The 27,672-nt window shown below is 39.6% G+C and overlaps 2 protein-coding genes across 2 annotated transcripts in view; one reads left to right on the top strand and one right to left on the bottom strand.

Annotated features, from left to right (window-relative positions):
* The window catches only part of IL16 (interleukin 16), a gene marked incomplete at its 5' end in the record, with an annotated part of 34,540 nt that extends 14,087 nt beyond the window's left edge, over positions 1-20,453 (top strand). Inside the window, 17 exons of the mRNA XM_080351167.1 lie at positions 2,136-2,229; positions 2,797-2,939; positions 3,988-4,098; positions 5,442-5,556; positions 5,776-5,849; positions 5,941-6,154; positions 7,104-7,221; positions 8,390-8,522; positions 9,403-9,490; positions 10,229-10,704; positions 13,211-13,349; positions 14,477-15,569; positions 16,071-16,248; positions 17,866-17,967; positions 18,639-18,891; positions 19,789-19,914; positions 20,170-20,453. Coding sequence (XP_080207293.1) covers positions 2,136-2,229; positions 2,797-2,939; positions 3,988-4,098; positions 5,442-5,556; positions 5,776-5,849; positions 5,941-6,154; positions 7,104-7,221; positions 8,390-8,522; positions 9,403-9,490; positions 10,229-10,704; positions 13,211-13,349; positions 14,477-15,569; positions 16,071-16,248; positions 17,866-17,967; positions 18,639-18,891; positions 19,789-19,914; positions 20,170-20,363 — 3,651 coding nt within the window. The 3' untranslated portion in view covers positions 20,364-20,453. The remainder of the gene's footprint in view (positions 1-2,135; positions 2,230-2,796; positions 2,940-3,987; positions 4,099-5,441; positions 5,557-5,775; positions 5,850-5,940; positions 6,155-7,103; positions 7,222-8,389; positions 8,523-9,402; positions 9,491-10,228; positions 10,705-13,210; positions 13,350-14,476; positions 15,570-16,070; positions 16,249-17,865; positions 17,968-18,638; positions 18,892-19,788; positions 19,915-20,169) is intronic.
* A 2,687-nt stretch (positions 20,454-23,140) lies between these two features.
* Positions 23,141-27,525, bottom strand: STARD5 (StAR related lipid transfer domain containing 5; the record flags this gene model as incomplete). The annotated part of the gene is made up of 6 exons (XM_080350882.1): positions 23,141-24,310; positions 24,879-24,972; positions 25,536-25,653; positions 27,045-27,177; positions 27,311-27,360; positions 27,436-27,525. 6 exons carry the CDS (start codon positions 27,523-27,525, stop codon positions 24,163-24,165), a joined length of 633 nt encoding a protein of 210 aa, XP_080207008.1. The 3' UTR covers positions 23,141-24,162.
* Between the last annotated feature and the right edge of the window lie 147 nt (positions 27,526-27,672).

Here is a 27,672-nt window from a genome sequence, read left to right as displayed (position 1 = left end):
TGAAGAACATGCTTTTGCTCTTCCTGACAAAACCCCAGACCTCTTGTGGTCAGACGCTGGTGACTTTCAGCATAGTTTTTTTCCCAGATAAACAGAGGCTATGGGGAGGCCAAGGCCCTGGGAAATTCTAGCAAGGGCTGCACAACCCTTCCTTTTAGAAACACACAGCTTGACAATGTTGATTTTCCATTTGGAAGATAAGCAAAAGCAGAAGTGGATTTAAGGGAAGATCCATGAATCCCGAAGCCAGAGAGCAGGGTACTGAAGAAGTTTTGTGGATCTAGGATCTATAGCTAGGAACTTCCCATGGTGAGTATTGCTGGAATTTGCTACAGAGAGAAGGGAACACGGGAGAGCATTAACAGGTCAGCAATCCTGGATTCTCACCAAATCGTTCAGTGATCTTTTAATCTTTCTTTCACAGAATCCATTTCATTGGATTAGGCATTTCATTTCAGGTTTCTTGTCCTCTCATCCCCACCCAAACTAGATGGCACCAAAGGCTCTTCACTTGCAAATTCTGTAGCAAACCCAAGGATGATGACTGGACAGGGTTAGGCCCCTAACACACATTTACCACTTTGAGGACAACAGAGCTCATCCAGAGATTTGTTACAGACTTCAGATCATTATATTCAAGGAAAAAACAAAAATGCACTTTCTTCCTGTTCTCTGCAGTAGGATCACACAGAAAACTGATATAAACCTAGACTGAGAAAACACCCCTGACTGTAGCTACTATCAGGTCTGAGTAGAATGCACCTCTTTCTAGGATGGCAGAGAACAACTGTCTTACCCAGATGTCTGCTGGATTCTGCCAAGATTTTTGTTTATTTTCTCTCCTTTAAATGCCTAAGTGGCCAGAAAGGAACTATATTAAACTCTAGAAGCACAATACCACCTAAGAGGCAGCCAGGTGAACTGTGCATTTAAAGAAAACCTGCACCTAATTGATTAAGGGTTAATAGCAAAGGCTTTTTAAGCTAGCTAGCTTGATAGGAGACACATCACAAAATCATTTTCAAAATGCCTTTTTAAGGATGTTCTCTGCATTTTTTATTGCGGAGTAGGATTTTGCTACTTAGCAATGGCCCCACCTGCTGTCAAAGAGGAAAATGATCATTTATTAGTTGAGGAATCTCCAAACAGCACTGCTAAAATCAGGCTGTGGGAAGAAAGTGCCTTGTTTGGCTCCAGACAGATTAGAACACATAGATCCTGCTCTGATGCTGCTCTTGTGGCCTTCGTAGTCCCCGCAGAACAAAACCATTTATATTTGGGCTTTTCCTATATTTCAATCAGTTTCTGTATGATGCCTGCATTTAGAAATGTTTTTCCTTTAACTGTGATTGCCTCAGGATCAATGGCATTCCCTGTGTCACAACAGAAGCGGGATGTCAGGAACCATGCACATCCAGAAATTGTTCCTAGCATCATTTGTTGCTCAGATACAATCATTTATTTACTTTCAAACCGTTCTAAAAACTTGCATTTAGAAACTAAACATTTTATCTACAAGTTTTGAAATGCTAGGATTAGAGGCCATATTTTCAAAAGCAACTACAATTTTTCAAGCAGAAGGGGCTGAATTTTTGGAAAAAACTCAAGTCTAGTCCTTTAAGGTTTTTAAACATGCAGATCATATTTTGACTAAAAAGCATCCCTCTGAAAACAGTAGAAATTAGGCACCTACCCACCATTGCAAAGCCAGGCCTAAGAATTCTCCTTTTGAAAATAATGCCTGTCTAAGATGATGGAAACTGAATATCCCAAAGTGCCAGTTATCTCCAGAAAATAGACAAGCATGGCTACAGTTTATTGTACATCAAAATATTAGTTTGTCTGAACCACCTAGGGATACCCAATTAATTTTCTATCAATTTTGACTAAAGAATCTATGATTCTCTTTTTACTTTGGCAAGTTATAATCAAGTTTATAACAAAGTTTTGAGCTGCATTCATCTTTATAAATGCATTTATTTAAAATAATTGATTTTGCTCCATTTTTTTTTTTTTTAATTCATGTTGAAATTTGTGCAAGTCAAATTAGGAGAAATTTTGTTTTTAAGTTCAAATCACTTTTGAGAATTTCTTGCATAACAATAGCCTTATCCCTCTTCATTTATTTATTTTAGGAAACACCAACATGTAAGGAAAGGCCTTTGGAAGCACTAAATGGCTTTCTGCACAGTAAAGCTGCCTGTCAACGGACTCGCAGTAACTCAACCAGTAAGTTGCAAAGACGTAATCTTTTCTCTCATTATATTCAGGGAGTGCACAGCACTTTATCCTGTGATGTTACTGCAACGTTGAAAGCAATTGCAGCTATTCTCCACATGTACTCTGGGGTCCTCAGCTAAGATTGCTGATACCTAACAGCATCAGCCTTTATATTCACAATATTCTACAGTCAGGGTTTAGTGCATAAGCATTCCATTTTATGTGTATTTGTTTGTTTGTTGTTGGTTTTTGTTTGTTTTTATTTGTTTGTTTCTTTGGTGATTTTGTTTTTTGTTTGGGGTTTTTTGTTGTTGTTTTTTGTTTGGTTGGTTTTTGTGTGTTAGTTTTTTAAGTTATATTCTCAAAGGCCAATGCTTTTTCAGTAGGGAACGTTTGCTTTTTACTATATTTAACGTTAATGGCTATCTGCCCAGTATGGATTGAGAAGATCACTCCCTCCACCGAGAGATTTGCAGGAGGAAAAGCATTTCTAAGTAGCATTTACCTGACAAAATGAACATGCAGACATGTCCAACGCTTGCGAAATAACGCAGCCTCTCTCTCCACAATAAGCAGGTGTAAACCCGTACTGGATGAGGGAGATGGACTGCACGGCACCCCGGCCAGCTGTGCCCTTCAGGGACAGGCAGCCCCACGCCCTCCACACCAGCCGCAAATCTTTTTCCCAACAGCTGGAGTGCTCTGGAGGGAGAGTTCCCGTAAGTGCTGCAGGAAATCACCTGAAAACCAGACAAAACTCCTTCAAAACTCTGAAATTCTGGCTTCTGAAATTCGACATCTGTTAGTTTCACTTTGCTCCATTTAAAAAAGAAACTGTTGAGCTCTCTTAGGTTTGTAATGAGAACAATTAAGTCCGGCCCCAATGAACTTCATGCACAGCTTTCGGTAACGACTTTTGTTAGTGCTTAAATTAGTTTGTAATACCCCATTCCATGTTGAAATAGGAAATTTTCATTAAATATTTCATTAAATGTCCATTAAAATAAGTCAAATCTCAGAGGCTGGAGTTAGGAAATCCACTATCTGTGAAATGGAGGTAGGAATAGCGCTGAGAAATTGCTTACCTAGGATATCAAGCAAAGAGGATGTGCTTCACTTCTTCCAGATGTAGAAAGAAGCCTACGTCACAGCTTAATGGAGGCAGCAGAGGGTATTTCACAGTCTGAAGAACTTTTGTGAGCGCTAATTCCTATTTTTGGGGAAATGCTGAAATCAGGTTCTGTTTGTCCCAATATAAAGTTATGTAGCGGCAAGATGAGGGAAGGGGTTGGAATTTCTTGTTTCTTAATTCAGTTCTTAGGGGCAAATACGACAATACTTGTTTAGGATGCCTAAAGGCCACAAATGGGATTTTGACATGGAGAAGCAAGTGAAAGCACCAATACATCTTTCTACACCATCACACCACTTCAATGGCCAACATTCTAGTTTTGCTTTAGTTTAGTCACTGCAGGACACTTTCAGTGAGCAGTGAGTTATTGCCTGGCTTCTGAAAATTAGAGAGAATTGATTTTTTTTTTTTAAGAAATATTTAGTACCATTAATTATAAAGATGAAAATTTGACGTAAACAAGTTGTCCTAATGCATGTCTATGAATTTCTGGTGCTGTTTTAAAATAATAATAATGATGATAATAATGATGATAATAATGATGATAATAATGATGATAATAATGATGATAATAATGATGATAATAAAATTATTAATCATCATCATTATTATTATTATTATTTTAATGTTCACAGGCAATTTCAAGGCCATCTAGATCACTAAGCACTGCACAACTGGTACACACATCCTGCGGCTCACAGGCATCAGTAATCTCAAACATTGTATTGATGAAAGGACAAGGGAAGGTAAGACTCGTTCTGTTGATTTACCATAGAGTTTTACTCCATTTCACAAATGTGAACTGCAAAGTGCAGGGAAGTGACTTCAAGTATTCAGGTTGCTACTTCTGGGTTGCAAATTTGTGATTAGTTATAATTCACTTGCTTTTGTTCATGTTCTGAAGTATCTCTTTGCTGAAGCACAGTTTTCGGGTTCTAACAACAGCTCCACATCAAGCTACCAACACCATCACTGAGGTTCACTGCTACCCAGTTTTGGCAACTGGAGGTGGGCTTGAAATCATAAACTCTGTGTCATCTGCAAGTTGCACTCACACAGCAACCCTAAAGCTTTCTTCAAGTCAGAGTCGAGCCATAAAGACAGTCCTGTTGAGAAGGAAAAAAACAGCTACCAGGAATGCACATGATCTCAATAAAAAACAATAAACATTTGAAAAAATAAAACAAAACAAGAACAACCAACCAACCCAATGATCACAAAGCCTGGAGAAAGACAGAAGAATATGCTTAAAATAAGAATACAGAAGCTATGAACATAAACACATAGCTCTTGAACTTGTTGGATAAGGTTCTGAATTTGTTCATTAATAACCTTTCCAGTAAGAATATATACTATTTTACTTATAACTATTTAAGCTGTGAGATGAACCTCAGGAATCATTCCATGAAGTAGGATCATCATCATAATTTACAAAATAATTGTTTTCTGTATTTTAGAAGTTTATTAGGATGTTATCAGCACAGTACGTTTACGTTACATTTGAGGGACATTAAATGGCTCCAGAGGTGTGAATTAGTCTTGTAACATCCTTCTAAGAATAGCAGGTAGTGTTTTACTTTTATATAAGGGAAAAAAGGTCAAAAAAGTGAGCAAGTAGCTACCTATGAAGGTCTGTTGGTGCTGCTTAAATTTACAACATGCATTAACTCTTTGGTAGAGGGTGAGAGAGATCTCCATGACACCCATATGTCTGAAATTAGTAGAAATATCAAAACCTTATGTGGTGTTTTTTATCAATCTCATTTATGGGAGAGAAAATTAAGGAGAAGAACAGATAAATTTATCTCTCAAGGTAGCTGTTGGATCAAGGGGAAAAAGAAAAAATTAGACACCTTCCTGTGTGTTTATAATAATGAATCGATCGCAGCAAACAAAAAGCAAATCATGAGGGTATTCTGCTGAAATTCTAGATTTATTATACTACTGGCATGTAGTTAACTCTTTTTTAATGGATTATGCTATTCCATTTGTTAATGCTGCCCACGTAGGTAACGCAGAAGAAACTGCAAATGAACCATTATGAGAACTGAACATGGACTCTCACATGCTGTTTTTCTTCATAAATCAGGGTTTGGGCTTCAGTATTGTTGGAGGGAAAGACAGCATTTATGGACCAATAGGCATCTATGTCAAAACCATCTTTCCTGGTGGAGCTGCTGCTGCTGATGGAAGGCTACAAGAAGGTGGGAAATCCTTCTTTCCTCCCTTTTCCCACTCCAGATTCCCAAAGAACGATACCTAAAGGGAGATTATAGTGAAGCTGAAATGAGCCATAAGTGACTTCTACACCTGCATCCACTATTGTATTTGTAAGACTCTTTTTGTGTACATGTATGTATCATGTAACTTACCGCACAATACAGTAATAGTAACACAGTACATTTTTTTCTCTTTAAAAACAGGTGATGAAATCCTGGAACTGAATGGAGAATCCATGCATGGATTAACACATTATGATGCTCTACAAAAATTCAAGGTTACATACTGTTCTTCCAGAACAATTTCAGTCTACACACAATGTGCATGTGAACTCAACCGATTCATTCATTCCCTTTTCTTTCTAGCAGGCCAAAAAGGGTCTTCTGACACTTACAGTCAGGACAAGCTTCAGCCCACCTCATTCTGCTTCCAGTTGTCTGTCACCCCACTTGTGTCACTCACTGAACTCTAGTACATGCATAACCAAAGAAAACAGCTCTTTCAGTTCAGAAAGGGCAGCGTTCTCATTAAGTGCCACAAAGCCCAATGACAGGGTCATAATGGAAGTTACCCTAAACAAAGGTAAGTGGTAAAATTAACTGAGCACTGGCAAACAAGACACTAATTGTTTGGTTGCTCTCTGAATGTCTTTCCTCACTAACCTGATTCCTTTCCTGAACTAAGTTTATATAATACCCTAAATCAGATCTTGGTGCCCACCAGTGCACCAAGTGTGAGAAAGTATATTTCTCGGCAACAACTACCAGTTATTAAGCAGATTATGCAGCTCACCAATAATTGTGCAAGCAGCCCATTTCATTATTGAAAAGGCTCGAAAGCAAATAAAATACATATCTATATCTTGTGGTAGTTCTTTTACCTCCTCTCCAATTGTCATCATCTTCCATTTATAACCAACCACTGGCAGAATGAAATAAACTTTTAAATGTGGGAGCATCAAAGCAATGAACAAAGCAAAGTCTCTAGGAGGTAACAGTGTGACCTACCAAACACAATGTGGGATCCAACAGAGTGATTGTCCAGAGCAAAAAGGGTAAATTCACAAAAAACATAAACTGCATTATACAAAATAGAAGGAGGATTGAGGTGATACAGCAAACAATAGACACACATGCCTAACTTTTTTTCTTTCCTTAATTTTTGCTCCTCCTTAATTTTTTTTTCTCCTTTATTCTGTGTCCTTGTAAAGTCATTTGAATTCTTCGGTAATGACAGATATTTTGCAAAATAAACCTGCTTTGCATTATGTCTGTGATACACCACTAATGAATTGCAAAACAGATTTTGATTGATGTGCACTCAATTTAATTATAGGGGAACAAAAAATAGAAAAAAACACAAAAAAAGATAAAAGCAGTAGGAGTAGCAGCTAATATTGAACAATCTCATACTGAATATCTAGTTTGCATAGAGAAAACTAATTAAATTGAAGACAGCTTTTAAAAAGTTCTCTCCAATGTTCCAATGTGGTTTTTTGATTGCTTTTTTAAATTTTTAATTATTCTTTCAGAGCCAGGTGTTGGCCTTGGAATCGGGTTATGTAGCATTCCATACTTCCAGTGTATTTCGGGGATTTTTATTCACACCCTCTCCCCAGGCTCAGTGGCACATATGGACGGGAGACTCAGGTAGGATGAGAAAGAGTGTCTGTCTTACATCACAAGGTTTTCATTGCTCTCTTTTATGGGCTTATTTTTGACCTGTTTGTGCTTTCTGAGGATTTGGGGTTTAAAGCATATGTGCTATTTGGAGAGTTTGAGCATGCGTATTTAAGATACGTCGGGTTTCCAAATATATCACAACCCAGTGAAATTATTGTCTCTTGTTCAGGCTGGGCAAGCTTTGGGGGGTCTTAGACAAGCATATAGAATGCTTCCTGGAGGAGATTTTCCAAATGAGAAAGTATCTGGAAAAACCCAAACATATGGCGTATTCTGGCTTGTTTGAGTGTCAGTTTTTCCTGACACAAGCAGCTCAAATTCTACCACTACTTGCCCAATAGAAATACAGATTTACTGAAGTTACTTTTACTGGAAATGTAGAAATTAACTTCGTAAGATTTATGATCCATGAGTAGTGAACATATTTAGAATTGAACAGAAAACAGCATTCTCAGTCAAGGCCTTTTGATTAATATTAGGTGCTCTGTAACACCCCTTTCTACATGACTAAGACCTTAGATGAAAGAACTGCAGTCTTAGCTATGCGAAAATTAGTATGATATGAATCACATGAATCTTAATGCATGTGGGTATTTGCAGTAGAGAAGAGAAGGGCAGCCTCGGTTTCCATGTGGGCCCAATTTGGATTTCACCTAGAAAGATTCAGTCTAGCAGTCAGCAGGATTACTATGGCATCTCGGTAGAATTTTTCTATTAACAAGCTATTCATATGCAGCAGAAACACATCTTTTCTGACCTTAAATAAATCTAGCAGACCATAAAGACAGGAAAAGTGAAGCGTTGACTTGAAAGGAAGGAAGGAAGATGTAGGTGGAAGCAGCAGCTAAGCTGCAAGCAGCAGAAAGATCAGACACAAAGCAAGAATAGCTGAAGATGAAGAAAGCTCAAAGGTTGCATGCAACAAGGCAGTTGTATCAAAAAGCCTTGACATCCAGCTCATTCTCATTTCATTTTCTCTAACAGGAACGGAGATGTACAATGATTAATCTGTGATTGAATTAAAGGTCAACCACATGAATTTGCTTGTGTATATGCACATGAGTGAGGCAAGGTTGAGAAGAAAAGAGAATCTGTTTTGTTTAGATCCTCTCTCTCTTTTTAAACATCTCTGTAGGTGTGGAGATGAAATTATTGAAATTAATGAAACTTCAGTGCAAAATACAACTCTCAATGAAGTTTATGCTGTGCTAAGCCATTGCGATCCTGGTGCGGTGCAGATTATTATCAGCAGACACCCTGAACCACAGGTAGCAGACTCTTCTTTCTGACATCTGATAAAGCATATGTTGAGAACTAAGTGATGGAGCAGGTACTAATCTAAAAGAGGTGGAAAAATGTTGATAACAAAAGATGCTGCTCACAAACAAACCTGAGATATAACCTTGAAAACAATCTTAAATATGATTGTGTAAAATTTAAAGATCACTGCAGACAGTCTTGCATGGGTTTCATATGCTGTGAATAAGGAAGCTACAGAAATACCATATAAGGAATAAATGAAAATATATATCTTATTCAAGAAAGAATTCCCAATAATAAGAAAATAATTTGAAAGGGGGAAGATACCACCCTCAAAAAACCCAAACAAACAAACAAACAAAAACCCCACCCAAACAAATAAATGTTTATATACCCATCTTTCGGTAATTAAAATTTAGGTCTTGCTCAGCCAATATTTGTAGTTAAATTAATATTAAAGTATTTAATTCTTGCAAGATTTTTCTACAAAATGCTTCCCAATACCAAATACTGTATAAATGATTATCAAGTTTAAATTGTTGCATAAATGATAATAGAAACATAGTATTAAATGATATTATAATGATAAATCCAGAACTCCATTCACAGTGAAATACGCAAAAGAATATTTATCTTCGAGAGATCCCATTTTATCTAAAAAACAATATAAACAGTAATCCATAGATATACTTTAGCTATACTGGAATATATACAAATCTAATGGTGTGCACTTAGCTTTAAAATTAGCTTATGTGTGGTATAGCTATGTCCACTCATCTCCATTAGAGAACTTGCAGGACTTGGAAATCTTTGTGAAAGGAATAAATGTTTAAATGTTACTCACCCCACAGCAATCTCTTAAGAGTATAATGGCACGATATTTTCTAGGTGTCTGAGCAACAGCTAAAAGAAGCTGTTGCACAAGCTGTAGAAAACAACAGATTTGGAAAGGAGAGACATCAATGGAGTACTGAAGGTAAGGGAAGAAATGCATTCATTGAGACATGGTAATTTTGACTTAAAAGACAGACAGGGTGAGTACACGCTATGTTAGAATCCTTGGTAAGAGTCAAGCAACCCAGAGCAGAAAGGAAGAGGAGGAAACCTCACAGGACAGTGCTCCTAAAGTGCCTCCTAAGATAAATTACCACAGTGATGAGAAAAGACCACACCTGTCTGATCGTCAGCAAAAATTTCTGTGCAAACTGCCTCTTGCTCTTTCTCATCCTTTCCAGTTCATAACTTCTGCTTAAAGCTTTTCAAACAATAGTCAGCAGATGACCAGGACCATGATAGCAAGGAACTGCAGAGTGGAGGTGATGTCCTGGGGACAGCTTATTAATCCCCTCATGAGTAAAGGCATATGCAGTCACGTTTGCAGCTATTTGCCCAGTTCACCTGTGATATCCTCTCACAGTAACATATTGCAATGATATTCCTTTTAGCGTCCTTGTTTCTCCTAAAGGACCAAAGGTAACGGAATAATCATCAGCAAAACTATACTGCTGATATATATATCCATGGGGAAAATGTAACATTATTTTGCTGTCCAAGAATATAACTGTTGACTCTTCAATCTACAAGCCTTTAGTGCATAAATCATACCTTAGCATCAACTGGTGATGGTATTAGCTGCAAATTTAATCAGCTGAATCTTAGCAGTGAGCACTTTGCATGTATCTGAACAGATGCTTTGAACATAATCCTGATACAGGTGTGAAAAAACTAGAAACGAGCTGGCATGGAAGACATCCGTGTGAAAAACATATTGAAAGGAATGCTGCTTATTGCAACCGCAGGACGCAGAAGCTAATGACCCGCTCCAGCAGTGACAGCAGCTACAACCCCAGGCCCTCATGTAGTAACAACGCAGGGTACCAACTGACCGACTTGAAAGGAAGAGTACACAGCCTTGATGTACCGATCACCAGACAGCCTGGCCTGCTGTACTCATTGTCTGGTAACAACTCAGAGAGAAATTCCCCTCCTACTTGTAGTGAGAGAGGTCAGCCCTTGCAAAATGCTAAGAAATCATCAGAGATCCTCGTTAGAAAACCTAAATCATCAAAGCCCAAACCTCCACCAAGGAAATATTTTAAGCAGGACTGTACATGTGATGACCAGCGTAACGCAGACAGAAGAGAAAAGCTTGTATCCGAAGTGGCTGTATCACCTTCTGCAAGTGTTCAGGTAAAGCAACATTTCTCTTGTGTTTGCATGAGTGGGGGACTGAGGAACACAACGTGACTTTGTATGATGGCATAAAGAAAAGCAGGGAAGAAAGAGAAAGTATGCATACTTATATGAGAACTGGGTGAAGGGAATGAGGCTCAAGTATGTGCCTTAGTGAAGCCAGTTTAGGTCAAAATATGATGTTCAAAATAAGGTCAGAATGCAGAAAAGTGCCTGAAGGAAATTTTCTTCCATATCAAGGAATCTGAGTTAAAATCCCAGTGAGAGCAGCAGCAAGAATGAACTTGAGTCCCTCTCTGTCATTCCTAATGAACAAGTGCCACTGGTGGTATTGGACCCTTTCTGGTTCCAGTTTGACTCTGGGCTGGGACTGGAGGGGGTTGCACAGCCTCTGATGTCAGCTCGGTATGGTTGGTCACAACCTCAACACTTAGAGAGGCAAATCATTTATGAAGCTAAGAAGTCACAAAACTGTTTGTTACAGTGGTGAATTTCTGTTGGAAGAAAGCACTAACATTATGTGCAGCAGGCAGTATTGGGTTCACGTACATTTCTGGAGACCAGGAGGTAGAAAATAAACTTATTTAAATTGTGAGGCATATACATATTTGTTGATAAGCTACAGTATTTCAAAACTAAGTATGTATTTGTGCGTTACTAAATTTCAGTTCCTTCTCATCCAAGATAGAACAGAAAGGTTGTTTCACATTTGCATGAGCGTGAGGGATTGTGAGATCTGCACGCTGAAATGAAGTTGTGGTTTGTTTAAAAAAGAAACCTCTTTCCCCTGGGTTTAGTAATACAGCAGCAGAGACGAGCAGATCTCAATGCAATGCAACCAAAACCCCCACAGTTCCCAAACTGCAGAGATCAAAATAAAAAGATACAGCTCAGACTGAAGTCCAAGTATAATGTTAATATCCAAGAAAGTTTTGATTCAGCACTTCAGGTAAGGTCGCACTTTTACCATCCCCTAAAAAGAGAGCAATACAAACATATTCATCAACAGCTATCAGAAAATGAACTTTCTAAAGTAAAATTCTGGCAAATCAGTACATGTTCAACTTATCACTGCATGCAACTTATTATTCTTCGGTACTCACTTATTCTAAATGATAAGGAGAAAAAATAAATCAAGTTCAACGAAGTCTATGAAAAGTCAAGCTCTGTTAATGCAGATAACTTCTTCTAGTAAGTCTGTATATCCCAGGGCAACAGCTCCTTTAAGTCCCCAGGAGAGAGGGTTTCTTGTCAGAATGTATTGCAGGTCATTAAGAGAAGATTTTGTTACTGCTTGTCTTTTTGGTTTTTTTCACCTTTATTCCAGAAACATTTTGTATTAGTCAGTTTAAGGCCTGCATGACACAGTATGTGGGGGTTCTGCAGACTGTAAGGTTGTTTTGACATAACCAAGAATGCTTAATTGACATTTTCAACTATGCTTTAAACTGCATCAATAAAAAGGTAGGTATAGCTGCCATCAGTGAGGAGGAAAGACCAAACTGTCTGTTACTAGTGCTTTCAAATTAGCTACTTTACTTACTGACCATCTGATGTCCATATCCAACAGCAACAGAACACAAGTGCAGCTTTATTGAAAGACCCCAGTAAGCGGGGGATGGAGAAAGCTTGTCCTAGAATACGAAAACTGCATAACAAACACCAACACATTACAAAAACAAACAAACCCCCAAACCAAACAAACACGTCTCCAAACCAAAGAAACACCCAAAACACCAAACAAATAACCAAACCAAAACCCACCAACCAAAAATCTAAGAATTTGTTCAATCACTGATTTTTTTCAGGACAATCTTGTTTGTTTCTAGACCTTCACTCTCTATCTTGTTTGGTTTTGGTTCCTGTTAGTAATTGTGGAGCTTAACTACATAGCAGAAAGTATGTCCAGTGTCAGAGCAGAGCAGATGGTAACTCGGTATCATTGGTTACAAAGGCAAATTCCAGATTACATTTTAATGATGTTGAGAGTGGCATTTACTGCAACCTCAAACTAATCCTCTCACCCTGTTTCCAGGCAAAAACAAGAAAGGGAAAGCTCTGAAACTGCAGCAACAATTTAGCTGGTGCTTAAGGGCAAAAAGCTTCAACAGAAAAGATAGTTTAACATGAAGTTAGAGGAAATTTGCATGACTGCTTTGCAAAAGTCTACTGAACAGCTGATTTTTCTTAAAAAAAAAAGATAATTATAATAGGCAGTCTTTTAGCTTATTATAAAGTTTAGTGCTATTTTTTTGGGATTGTAATTGCATTTTTTCCACAATCTGTTTACAAGTGGAACCATAAAGTATCACGCCAGCACTCTTCAAACACAGAATAAATTAAGTCCTATGAGGATTACTTCCCAAGCAGAAGTGAAAGCTTGACTTCTATTCAATATTTCTTTTCAGACTGGAAACAAATGATCTTCTTTTTTCAGATTCATACATGGTGAGGTTTGCATGATTACATTCTGTCTCATTTCTATTTCCTGTTTGTTCAGCAGGAAGCTGGAGAACCAGCGCTAGAGAGACATCAAACTGATGTAACCCAGAGTGTCTTCACCACTTCTCCCACAGCGTGTGATACCAGCCACATCGCCGCTGTTCCAGCGGCCAGAGATCAAGAAAGAAAAGCAAATTCAGGTACATTTAATTCCATGGAATTTTTTTTGCAGGTGACCCTAGCGTTTAGTTTGGATTCCAAACTGGGTATCAAGCTGACTTCACATTCCTCTTTAATTGTAGACTTCAACCCCTATCTGTAAATTCTATGGTGAGCAGATGAGATTTCAAACTATTGCTTAATCTTTGAGAATTTATGTTAATGGATAGGCATATTATTGCTGTATTTCTCCAGGTGGAATTCCTTATTTATATCGAAAATTTTATATTAAAGGTTAGTTTTAGCATTTCTAAAGTACATTTTTATGCATAGCTTCAAGGCTTACATTTTGCAATGGCATAAACCACTGATAATAAGTTAGTATCTTGTTGTGCTACTTAGAATGAAGGAAACTTGGTGTTAAGGGAACTAGACAACTCTTACAACCTAAACTGTAAGTAATTCTATAACTTCTGGCTCAGATCATTTGAAAAAATGTTGCCTTAAAAAATATTTTTATTCATACTGAAACAGAGAAGCTGTGTAACTGCACAAACAACAGTTTGCTGCCTTTCAGCTCTATCATGGCTGACATTAAAATGTTTAATCAGTCAGTGATGTAAAAAATATTCCTACTTGACAATTAGGATTTTACTTGCTAGCAAATGCAACATGAAATGCCTGCACAAATTTAAGGAAGAATAAATATTGATCAAAGGCTCTCAGGGGAGAGTCTTCTTAGAGTAGCGTATACTCATAGAGGTATGACAGAAAAAAATACTTTTAAAAAGAATTTACTCTAACACCAACTTTTTTACTAGGCTGTGAACAACGTTGCAATTTTAGCCTTCTGTTTTAAGTGTTATATCCTATATTTTGACTTCAACATTCCAGAACTTCAGGTTACCTTTAGAAGTTGCAGGCCTTTTAGAAAAGGGATTTTTGCATATAAGCACAGAACAGCCTTGTTTTTCAGTTAATTTCAGTGTTGAGAATTGGAACTTGTGGATCAAGAGATGTGAATTTTGGAAAAGTTTAAACTTTTCAGAAGCTTTAAAAAAATACCTTTTGGGGATTGAACGAAATTCGAATTTAATGAATTAATAACAATGCATAGATAAGGGACAGAGAAGGAGGCTTTTTTATAATCAATGTTTTTCTAATACAGGGTGTCCACTTTCATCAGTACAAAGGCCTATACTTAAAAGACAAGCACGGGTAGATTATAGTCTTGATACGACAACAGAAGACCCTTGGGTTAAAATTTCTGACTGCATAAAAAGCTTATTTAACCCTACCATGAGTGAAGACAACATCCACTTAGATTTGCAACCTGGCATCAACACAAATAAAGAGAATCAAAATCAAAGCAGCTCGGAGACAGTTTTGAAGAAATCAGAATCAGAAATAGTCAGCTCAAAAGTGCTAAAACCCGACGAAAATGACAGCGTGAAAAAGGGTCCTCCTGTTGCACCTAAGCCAGCCTGGTTTCGCCAAAGTCTGAAGGGACTGAGAAAAGCAAATTCAGACCTGAAAACACAGTCAGATCAAAGTCCTCATGACCCTGAGAGTATTTCCAGCAAAGAACGGCAATCCAGCTTATCCCGCGTCTCTCCTAGGGGATCATCAATAAAACAAAGAATAAGCTCATTTGAATCCTTGAGTGCTCCGCAGTCACCCGAGAAAATACACCGAAGGTTTAGCCTAAAACCATCGGCCCAGAAAGAACCCTGTCCCACTGCAACAGGGCCAGAAGTGGCTCCAGCCCATTTAAGCCAAGCCTTTCTCCAGCATTGTGAAACAAGCCCACAGTCTAAGTCATTTGTGGTCACAGGTACCAAGAGCCTGGACAGATCTTCCTCTCCCAGGGAGGTTCCGGCAGCTGGCTCAGAGAAAATTAACGATGTCAACGCTGAAAATTCCTTGGGTCTCTTAACTACAGAAGCTGTTGCAACTCCTCATCTTGTATCAGTAGCAAAAGCGCACAGCCTAAGATCACGAAGCTTCCCACTTACTGCGTCCCAGTCTTGTGAGATGATGAAGCCATATGATGAAAAGTGTAGCAAAATCTATTCCATCAGTAGCCAGGTCTCATCTGCTTTAATGAAATCTTTGCTTTGCCTTCCTCAGTCTCCAGCCTCTTCTGGAAACAGCGCATGGGAGACTCTGGACACATTGTCTCAGTGCTCCGTGGAGGAGGATGGGACTTCTCTCTCACCTGCAAGTGAGAATCACCACCTGGACACTGGATTTTCACTGAAGTAAGACACCATATTTAAAAATCAGATTTGCAGATCAGCATTGTTGAGAATCTGTGCTGATCCACGGACAGATGAACATTCTAAGGCAGTAGCAGATAGTAGTAAAGCACAGACTAAGTTAAGAACTTTTTAAAGCAGGAAGGCTGGATGACTCGCATGACTGTTAGGCTGATTTTTCATTTGTATTATATAAGCGCATGCGTATTTCAAGCTTCCTCCTACTTGAGGAATATTTCTAGCACCTCCATGATAAAGGAGATTTAAGTCTGGTTTTGCCTGGGGCCTGATTAGTCCTATTCTTTTATGTGATAGATCCTTCTTCTGTTAGGCTAGCATGATTAATTTACATTTGTATCTATCACAATATTTATTATAGGAGCTACCACCCCAATTAAATGCTGCTAAGACCAAAAGAGGACTGCTCCAAAATTTTGCTGTGCTTTTGTGGGTATATTCTTTCATAACTAACATGCCTTTTTTATTCTTGTCACCACGGGACAGCCTCTCTGAGTTGAGAGAATATACCGCGAGCCTAGCAGACAGTGAGAGAGAGGAACAGGAACGTGGCTCACCTCAAGCATCTGGCACGTCAGGGCAGTCCGTCATCTCTCTGCTCTCCCCCGAAGAGTTAGCAAAGCTTATAGAGGAAGTCAAATCACTAGATGAAGCAACCTTAAAGGTAAATCTGCTTTTTCTCTTTGTGCAAGTGTTTCAGAAAGCTGTGAAGTGGATGCGTTTGGTTAATCTTTGCAACTTGATATTATAAGAAATAAAAGTCATCTCAATATGTACCAGTAGTAATGGTTAGCTCAAAAATCTCAAAGAAGTCTTCAAAAGATAACTAAGCAAGAGTAATATCCATCTATCTAATGGGATAGCAGTTATTCAGCAGGTGAGGTTAGCACATGCAGAAGTAGGTATTGATATTTTGGAGGCCTTTCTTTTCATTTAAGTTGCCAGTCTGAGATACCCAATGCCTCATTTTTGGGATACTGAGCAACCTTTAGTCTTACTGGATTCATCTAAAATTGTGATAAAGCTCAGATTAAGTCAAAATCAAGGTTAAATATGTGCATTCCAGAACCGTAAAGACTTCAAGACTGCTCACACTAAAAGAAAAAGCAGATAACATCCAGAACTCTGCATTGACAACACTTCAGCTTCTGCTGGCAGCTGCATGCTTGTGGTGTTATAAGACACTCCAAGCTGTGAAATAGCAGCATAACTGCATTAATGCACCAACAAATCAGAGTTAATATGGTTTTTGCCCCTTAGTTGACTGCAGTGGCACGTGTCCCCAGTTAGTCCTGGTTCCTATCTGCACCACACAGAGCGTGAGCAGAGCGCTGGCTACACATATCCTCATGTCAGACAGATTCTTACAGACTACATCAAACTTGGCCAGTATGTTGCAGACAAAAACAGTTTGACAAGCAGGATTTAAGAAAGATGAATTTTGTGTCAATTTGTGTTTCTTGTTAACATCCCAAGTTGATGTATTTGGTCTGATGAGCAGTAAGAGCTCTGTTGCAATGTTGCCTTCAATGGACATTAGTCTTATACTAAGTCAACTGTTTTCATGGAACTTTCAGGGCAATCTCTGAGCAACAGGTACCCAGATTTGATTTGGAAGGAAATTCGATTTGATCGTGTAAGGAAATTCCATAATCGAATTCGATTGTGGAAGGATTTGATCATGGAAGGAAATGACACCCTATCAAAAGATGCAAATACAGTTGCTCACATACTGAACATGATTGCAAAATTGTGGTCAAGAGTTTCCTTCGGAAACTTGGTTAAACAGGAGTTGTTACCCTATATAATCTCGTCTTTGGTATAACACTGTCAGAGACAGTTTATCCACTACTACAACATTGCTAAAAAATAAAAATAAGACTGAAAAGCAATTTTTAAGCTGTGACACATGAGTTGTATGCCAGATTCTTCTTCCACTTTTTCAATGAAAAGGTCCTCTAATATGACTCAGCGATGTTTTCTATTTCTACAGTACCTGATGTCTATACTCTTTAATATCATTCAATTTCTGGTCCAGATCCAACCGATAACCTGTTTACCAAACCAGAACAATTTTAGACACAAACTAGTGTTTTATAAAAATGGGTAAATGATAGGTAAATTTGATAGGAATCAATTACTAAACATGTCTCAGTATTATGCTTATGCCACTAAGTATCATTATAAAATACACAATGGACAAAAAGAAAAGATGATGATTTTTCAATCATATTGACATATCTGTTGGGAAGTTCTTGACATTATTTCTTTCTCTGCCTAGGAATTTGATGACATACATGTTACAATTTTGCATAAAGAAGAAGATACTGGGCTTGGATTCAGCCTGGCAGGGGGCATTGATCTAGAAAACAAAGTGATAACAGTAAGTAGGAGCTTTCTTAAAAATACTCAAAAGGCAACCATTGTATCTAAAAATCTATAGCTTACTGCTTTTCTACTACAGAGATAGATTTTGGCATAATCAAAGTAGACAGCTGTACTGAGAGTCAGAAGAATCATGGTCTTAATGGGTGAAAACAGGATCCTTGTGCACAGAGCTGCCCTCTCCAGGTGATGGGCAGTGGTGTCCCCCAACAAGCCCAGGCAGAACACATAGCCCTCAGCAGAAAGTAACCGACACCTTATTCACGTGCTTCTAGAAGACCATGCAGGGTGATCAGGAGGAATGAGGTGAGCGTGTAGACATACAAGACACCTGGAAGCTAGAAACCAGTTTCGTGCCTTCTTCCTCCCACTAGCAGAGCAGCGAGGGGTCAGGAGGCAGCATAGGGAAGGTACGTACCATGGGCAGCAAGGCCTTGGCCATCTGATAGTGGGGCGAAGGAGATTGCTGAGCTGCTTGAGGAGGGCTGTGCTCAGGAGAACTCCTTTGTACAAATTTATTCAGCCCTCAGTCCCGAAACACACTAGAAGCAATGTGCTCCTGGCAAAGAATGGAAAATACACATGGTAAAATGTATTAACTAAGTGATCTATTTATTTGTCCTTTTTTCTCTCTTTTCTTGTGTGTGTGCTGACTGGGCTCTTCAATAGGTTCACAAAGTGTTTCCCAATGGGCTAGCGTCTCAGGAAGGAACTATTCAGAAAGGTGATGAAGTACTATCCATTAATGGAAAGTCCCTGAAAGGTGCGACTCACAACGATGCCTCAGCAATCATGCGACAGGCTCGACAACCCAGACAAGCTGTTGTTGTCACCAGAAAAGCTAAAGATGGAGAAAAAAATCACAGTGTTTTGATTGACTCCAGTACATCTTCAGTAGCGAGTGATGCCTCACAAGAGTCTGGTAAGTTCAGTGGTGTTACCTTGCAGCCCCCACCTGTTAAGTGTTTACTCACCTCCTGAAATCCTGGGCATTCATAAAGCAGCTCAGCGTTGGTTGTGTAAATCTGAGAACCATGATTAAAGACAGCACAGTTAATAAAACATTCCTGAAGCAGACATTTGGAATAACTTTGTTGGAAAGGGAAGGACTTAACGGATTTCTAAAATAAAAGAACCCTCTGAAAAAAACATGTGATCCTCTGTATGTCTGTAGACATAAAACGTTTATTATTGTAATACCACATCTAATTGAAGATATAATGACAACTCAGTGGACGGTGATTCTTTATTCTAATATTATTAGATACTAGTTTACCAGACTTTTCCTCTGTGAAAGAGAATTTCTGTTTGCACAAACAATGTGCTATTGTTTGACATCGCAGATGGCTACGTATGAAACACAGCAAGGTCAGATTTTTACAGAACTTGTCACATTCTGAAAATATTTCTGCGCTTTTTTTGTTTTTCTAAAGCATAATCTAGAGATCTGTAACTTTATTTTCATACTGCAAATAAACATTAGCAGCTTTGTAGTCGATAACAATTTCATAACTAACATAAAGACAAATATGTTTACCTTAAATTCTGTTCATTGAACAGATTTTTCTAATTCTAGTAAATGTCACCGGCTTTCATTTTTATATTTCCTCTTTGCCATGAATTCAAACTCAAGTCTTTCTCCCCAGCTTCCCAGAGGGCTTTACAATAACAAAATGAGAAATTAAAAATTATAGTTTTCTCTTTCGTTTGGCAGCTTATGGTGCCTTTACGAGCAAAATGGAAGTTCATTTTTTGTAACAGATGTTTTAGCTTTCCAGACTGTGTGGTGCCCATCTGCTAACTTTCCATTTGTTTCCAGCAAATGAAGATACAATCTACACTGTAACCCTAGAGAAAACACCTGCTGGTTTAGGATTCAGTCTGGAAGGAGGGAAGGGCTCTGTTCACGGAGATAAACCCATCATGATCAACAGAATATTTAAAGGTAAACACACATAAATGGATACACAGCAGGTTCTTGGCTGATGCAAACTTGTGCAGTTCATAACTGACTGCTGGCTTATACAAAGAAAAGAGTATTTTTTGTAAATGTAGCATTACCCTGTGCAGTGCCAGTAATTTGTTGTTTGCTGAGCCCAGGTGGTTTATACCAAACATGCTGGTGATCCTTAAGAAATGAAAGATCTGTTAAAGACTCCTCCGCACAATGAATTAAAGGAAATCCTTTTTCTTTCTCCAGGGACTGCATTAGAACAAAGCAGCCCTGTTCAGCCTGGTGATGAGCTATTACAAGTGCACACAACTGTCATGCAAGGACTCACTCGTTTCGAAGCGTGGAATATAATCAAGGCATTACCTGATGGGCCCATCACAGCTGTCATCAAGAGGAAGAATCCAAGCTCTGTTACCATCAGATCATCTAAAACTTTGTAAGAGGAGGGATTAGACTACTGCCCATATTAAAAATAATAAAAAAAAGGATTTTATTGATTGCAGCCATTTGGCTAGCACAGCAAGATACTCAGAAGGCACATATGAAAAGTATGCGTGATCTTACTGCCAGTTACAGAGCAAGCGGTCTGGGATAAAATCAGATGTGCACGAAATGTGCATGGTTCTTATTTCAACATTCAGAAACAGATGTTCCAAAATGTAGAATTATAAAAGAATGACTGTTAATAATAGACTGGTTGTAATAAAATATGTGACAACTATAGCATTCTCCTATTTTAAACCATTAACAGATATCAGAAGCACATTCTGTGCTAAGTTTTCAGTCCTACCATACAAGCCTTGCTTCATGCCTTACCTTCCCAGGAGGAAGCAATGTGTCTAAAAGCCTGAATGCTACAGCAAAGGAAAAAGCCTTAGACAAGGTAGAAAGGACAGAGAAAGCTAGATACAACTTTGTGTGTCAAAAGGACAACTTGTTCTGAAAAACTCCAGCTTTTCTATTCAAACCACACAACAGCCAGAACCTGAATAAGGAAACTTTGTAGGAGCAGCTGACAGAAGCATCTCAGGTCCTGCAGGGAAACACGAGGGCAGGGGGAAGGAGTGTCCCATGGTATTGCAAGGGTGAGGCAGGATGCTGAAGATAATATAGCAGAGGTTTTTCTAACTTTACTCTAGCCAAAGGTCTCAGAGGACTGCAGCAGGAGAGTAATAAGGTCATTTAAAACCAACTCTTACCTTCTCACCACATGCAGTTTTTGAAATGTCCTTTTGTTATTTTTGTAAGGAAAAGTACCACTGAGAGCATTTAGGAATTAAAAGTTCTGAATCCAAATATTTATTCTGCAAGCACTAAATAACCTGGAGATAAATCCATGCTTCAGATGCTGCTATCGGCATTTTGTCAGTGCTCTCTAAGCAACATATGGATTTCTACCAGCAGCAGCATGTGTATCTATGGCAAGGTGGTCTTGTGGACCCATTTGGTCTTCTCTGCCCTGTTTCACTGAAGAGAGAGATGCAACATCAGGATGGAGGTGACTCAGCAGCTGAAAGCCAGAAGGCTGCACTGGTTATTGTCCTCGGCCATTCACCTTCCCAGAGCCTGGAATTGCTGCATCCTTCTTCGAATACTTAATTTCACCAGACCATAAACTGCAGGAGTTCAGAAGCTGTTTTCCGTGCACTTACCACAATGTCACAGAAACAGCAATTGAGAGAAAGGGAAGCAGGACAGACAGCAGAAGGTATTAACTGGACACTGGCACAGAACTTGCTCTGGCCTTTCCTCACAAGTTAATTCTATGTTAATCCTAGAAAGAATATTCTTGACAGACCATCTACCTCCACAGTTCTAAACCTCTCCCCAGTTGAGTTGTTTTTTCCACAGATCAACAAAACCATCCTCAAAACAGAATTTCTACAGATTGAGTAGGAACCAGAATATGAAAAAAATGTGAGAAGGAATCTTTTCGTACATTTAACTGGTACCTACCTAAAATTCTCTGAATATTTCTCTTTTCTTTTTGGTAGAATTTCTTGTACTTAACATCTGCTGAAGGTGTCCTCACCTGAAACAGCTCTTTAATGTCATCAATTTAAGAACTGACATAGAACCACCAAGACAGGCTTGCTCTCACTTTTTTCCAGAGAGGGTCTCCTCACTTCACTTGCAAAGTATTTCAGTTTTTGCATGCTTCTGCATTTCCTGGCGTCTGCATCAAAACACACTGGGTGGCAGGTGGCGAGTCTCACTGGGGAGTCCTCCAAAATCTTACAAGATGATCTTTGCCAAGACTTTTCCATCTCCAATTCTGGAGGGCAAAAGGCTGAACATTAAGAACTCTTAATTCTTTCTGGGTAGAACATGTTGAACACTTAGAAAAGGGATCCTTAAGTTATCCCAAAGAGGAGCCTCACCTAACACCTTTATTGCTCAGAGTAATAAAGAAGAAAAGGCCCCATTGTCTGTAAAAGGTTTACTTGCAGGAATAACAAGTGGTGACCTGAGCTCTGCACCTTGAACTTTTTGCAAATTAAGCAAATAATAATCTTGCAAAGAAGCGTTGAGATATTGAACTTCGTGCCTAACAACTTTGGTACATTTAGACAAATATATGTATGAGTCTCCGTAATATCAGGGTCCAAACATCTCCTCAGTGAATTTATTACTCTTCTTAAGTACAGAAAGCAGCAATCTATATTGGAAATAAGAATGAATCAAGAGCAAAGAAGTTGGGAGGGTGAGTGCTCTCACCATAACACCTTTATCCCCAGTTAGAAGGGAGTGTGAACAGGAGTGAAGGCTTTTCCCTCTCTTGTTGCCTTGAATTCAGAGAGATCCTGGAGGTCCAAGTGGCTCTTTTATTTCCTTCCTGGCAAAGCAGGTGCATGAGGAACCATTTCAAAGGATAATCCAGGAAAAACAGCAGAATGTAGCAGAAAAATATTTATTTCATCACACACATACAAATTTTAAAATCTTTGTACACAAAGGAGACTAGATTAAAAATCGATTCCTTGAAAATTCTATTCCATAGGGTGGGATTGACAGTGGCAAACTGTGTGCAGGTCCATGCCTTACACTAAATATAAAACACAGGGACAGAAAGCAGAGCGTCTTAACCTTGTCAAATAATCAAGGTACAGAATTAAAATCACAACCTGCATTTAAATTCCTAATTCACCAATTAGTTTTCCTTTTGTAATTATACGTACTCTATAGTAACGTCTGATATTCCTGCAGTAACCAGCACCGTAAGTATTTTCTAAAACTGGACACATCACTGCACACAAAATCAGAAGCCAATTTCCCAAGATCATGCTAAGAGGCAAACAGGTCTTAGAGAAAAAGCATGTCCTTAGGGTCTGTCAAGTCAAGACTAAGCTACAGAATGGATTATTTACCCGTTTAAAACTCTCACCACAAGAGAGTGAAAAAGGTTCAAAAATGCAGGTAAAAATAGTCAAGTGCAGTTTTTCGAAAGGCAGGTAAAGTGCTTAATACTCTTTATTTATTGCTAATGTGTCAGTGCAGTTTGTTTCATGACATGAAAACCACAGGTTTTGGAACAGAGGGAAGAAAGGAAGAATGTTTGTTTGCCAGCCCACAGACATATGAATTGATTTGCACTGCTAGACCTTGATTCAGGAAAAAAAGCACTTAAGGCGTATTTACCTTTAGTACTGAAGTCTGCTGGAAAAAACAAGTAGGATCTTTCACACAATCCACTTTGCTCTGGCTTTTACCATTTGCTGGCTTGGACCCACTGAAGCATCTTAGCAGCTCTACGAGTGGAAGCAGCACAAGAGCTACCTCTTCTTTTGGGGAAGGAACATCATTCCACAGGAGACTGCGGGGAGCTTCAGAGATGAAACAGGGCTGACCTGCACTCGGCTGATGCTGTAGTGCTAAGTGGGTTTTAGCAACGCTCCTCCTCGCAGACACTGACAAAGCGTGGCCCAGAACAATGTCATTTGTGTATCTTCTCCCCACAGACAGCCACCAGAGCTGTCTCCAGGATTTTTCCAGCCTCCAGTCTGATATTTTGCTAATGCAAATGAATGATATCATATTGGAAAAGAAAACAGTGCTTTGCACAGGGACAGGTAGGAAATGCTGGTTTAAAAATTTACTTCATTCAAGCCATTGCTTCCCCTCCACCTTTCATAAGTATCTTTGCTGGCAGTAAAGTCCCATAAGGTCCACTTCCTATTTCTACTCTCAAGCTGACATTTTTTTCCTACCCTCAGCTACTGATGTCAGCAATTGGTCTTGTCACACTTTTAATGACTTAACAGCTTTAGTCAGGTTGCTGTAAAATGCAGTTATGGTAGTTGGAATGAAGGATTCCACCACTGACTGGGGAAGATAGCCACCAACATCTGACTGAAAGAAACCGAGGAGTTGAGTCTTGTCTGGCTCCCTGCAAAGACAATGCAAATGATTTTATAGCCAGTGGTTTAAAAGCATTAAGAATTTTACAATTACTTTTATATTTATTGTCCAATGATAAATATTTCTAAGTACTTTAAAAAAAAAAAAAAACAACAAACAAGAGACATAAATTCCAAATTTCAAGAAATGTGGTTATCCCCACAAGTCAAATTACAGTTAAACTAAACCCTAATTAGGTATACAATTCTGTTTGTGAATTATGGCAATGTAATAAACAACCAGATACTCATTTACCAAAAATTAAGACCATATTTGCATGTTCTGGTGAATCTCTTAAGAGGTCAGCAAGAATCCTACCATGATGATAGTTCCTGTAACATTAAAGACTTTGCTCTAGGAAATGAAGAGAGACTATTTCATTGCACAAAAACAAGAGAACAAAAAGGGCACTCAAGTCATAATGATTATCAGCCAAAGACAGAAAGATGTTACTGCCAAGAGGCTACAGATCACATGTGGCCATACACACACAAACACACTGCGCAATGGATAAGAAGGGCTTTAGAACACATGACATCAAAAAGATCACTTCTTACCCTGGTAGAGGTATACAGAAACAACCACAGGCATAATTAAAACCTCTCACGATATTTGGCCGAGGAAGACACAGTGGGTGTTCCACATTGGTGCCTATATAGAAAAGCATTCAAGAAAAACGTCATTTTCACAGGAGATGGAAAAAAAGCCCTTGGTACTCAAAGCACCAGCTGAGAAGAGAAAACATTTAAGAAGAATGGCAGTATAACCTTTTAAATGCGGGGCTGTGCCATACCAGTGGTCAGAAAAGACCATTAAAAGGAACCACTCTGGTCACGGAATAGAGAAATCAAAGAAGTGTTAAATTTAGAAGCAACTGCTACTGAGCTCTGAACTAAGCATCGAGACACTTGGAGGGGGCTTCACTGAACCCATGTTGTGTGAGGGCACTGCTTTTCTTGAGAGGTCACTCAAGTTACTTCCAGTTAATCCATGTCACAAAGGTATATGCTGCTTGACTGCTGAGAAGCTGCACTCTTAGCAAGTATATAAATTCCTGGCAAGGTATTCCTGAACAGGATGGGAAAATGAGACAGCTGAAACAAGACCAACAACCACTAAACAGCATATTACTTTTTAATTTTATATTTATTTCTGGTGCCTGATGATTATCGCTTAACATAACGCGAACATGTTGAGAACACAATCATTCTTACCAGCAGATAGCACCGTCCCATCTTCGTACCGCTTTATGCATACCACATCTACAAATTCTCTTGGTGAAACAGCCCCCATCAAAGCTGAAGAGGTTGTGGTTCTGCATACAGAGACATTCTGGAAATCACAAAATAGAGTAGTATCAGTTGATGCTTTCAAAAGTACAGCAGGAAAAAAAAATCTCTGTACTTTCAGGTACATCTTAAAACTGTATCAAGGAGTTCTATTCACCCTTTGTTGAACAAAATGCAAACCAGCACAGTCAAAATACACTACAGTATGTTGATGAAGGACAGTTTAACAGAGAAAAACAACATCATGTGTTGCTCACAGGTTATTTAAGGATAGATACCACAAGGGATACTGAAAAGCAAATCTGGCACATCTACCCTCATAGAAGAGACAAAATGAATCTCATTGCTAGGAAGCTAACAAAGGTAACTTCTTTGTATCATATCACAACTTGATAACCAGATTTGTTACACTGCAGGAAGCTTAACACTACCATCCCCTTCTGTGGGGACTCTGTAGTGACACACTTCCCAAAACAGAGGTTTCGACCACACTGCTAAGTGCTGGCAGGTTTGATAAATTCTGTGAATTTCAAGTGGCAGGTTGCAGCATTCATAAAGTTCAAGTTTATAATAAATACTAAATAACTGTAAGGTTCTGCCCCCAAAATCATCTTCTCAGGACTTGAGCAAACATTCCCAGGACTGGCTGTGTTTGCACCCTGGCTGCTTCTAAGCATCTCCATCCACTTCAGATTTGGGGATCTAAATCAAACGCCCTTTTAAGTTTCTGACACACTTAAAACAAAAAACAGACACAGAAATTTGACTGTATAACCACAGCAGCAGCAACTACTGCTCATACATAGCTCTTTTCACATGCAATGCATCAAGTGCAGCATCTTCATTTTAATGACAGAGACACTGAGACAAAGTGCTGGGTCCCAGGGCCAGTCAGTCTGTTAAAGGCAGAGTGTGACAGGAGCATCGTGTGCTGCCATGGTGAAATTCAGGGCCTAAAGTAACACCTGATGACCTGACCGCTTCACTGCCCAGCTCAGTCTATGTATTCTCTAAACCTCCTCTTCTCTCACAAATAGATTGTTAAAAATAAACATGCTTAGCTTGATTTGTGGTATTAGCAACAACATAGTACGGGAATCTTTAATGTTATGCATTTGCATATTTTAAGTATGCAGTATTTAGCCAAGAATGTATTAGTAGTTCTTACAGGGAGATAAACCATTGATAAGAGAATATATACAATTTATGGAAAAGAAAAAAAAGATGCTTGATCCCAGTACTGTCAGACTGATCCAGACAGAGGCTATACAACTCCTTGAGATCTCTGTATTATTATTATTCCTCAATTCCTCCCTCTACATAGCATATAAGCCATTTCATGAGGCACTACAACCGGGAAGTCAGTGCAGAGCCCAGTATTTCCGAACACAATGCTGCATCGATTGCACCGGAGCAGTTTTTAAAGGAACTTACATCGCTGACGGCTTCGATAAGCTCAAAATCCTTCACGGTTTTGTCCCACTTGGTCCTGAGCCCGCCGACCTCCGGCTTGATGAAGTCCCAGAGGCGCTGGGTGCTGGTGGGCACGATCCCCTCGCCCCGATACCTGCGGCGGGACGATATGAAACCAAACCCGCTGCTCCGCCCCGCCTGGCCCCGATACCCCGCGGCAGGACGGCGGGGGCCGATCCCTCACCCCGGCATCTGGGGCAGCTCAGGGGGGAGACGAGGGTACTCACAAGTTGCCAGCGAACTCCTCGGAGGGTCTCCAAGAAACCGAAACCTCTCTCTGCAGGACGGGAAGCTTTCAGCCGCCGGGCCCGGCCAGCCCCCAACCCCGAACCAGCAGCCCCCGCCCGCTTACCGTGCTCTGGCTGCTCCGCCAGCCGTCGGGGTCCCGCCGGTACCGCCACACCTTCTCCACCGCCGCCTCGGCGAGCCCCGCGTAGTCCATGGCCGGGCAGGGCGGAGCAGCCGTCGGGCTGGCGGCTGTGAGGCCGCCGGCTCGCACCGCCCCCGTGGGACGACGGCGGCGCCGCCTCCTCACCCGAGGGGCCGCGGCTCCAGCCGGCCCGGCCCAGGAACCGCGGCGGAGCTGGGG

This window comes from Nesoenas mayeri (assembly GCF_963082525.1).
Source record: "Nesoenas mayeri genome assembly, chromosome: 11".
Lineage (NCBI taxonomy): Eukaryota > Metazoa > Chordata > Aves > Columbiformes > Columbidae > Nesoenas > Nesoenas mayeri.
The sequence above is the reverse complement of the archived record's forward strand: the minus strand, read 5'-3'. Positions and strand labels throughout refer to the sequence as shown.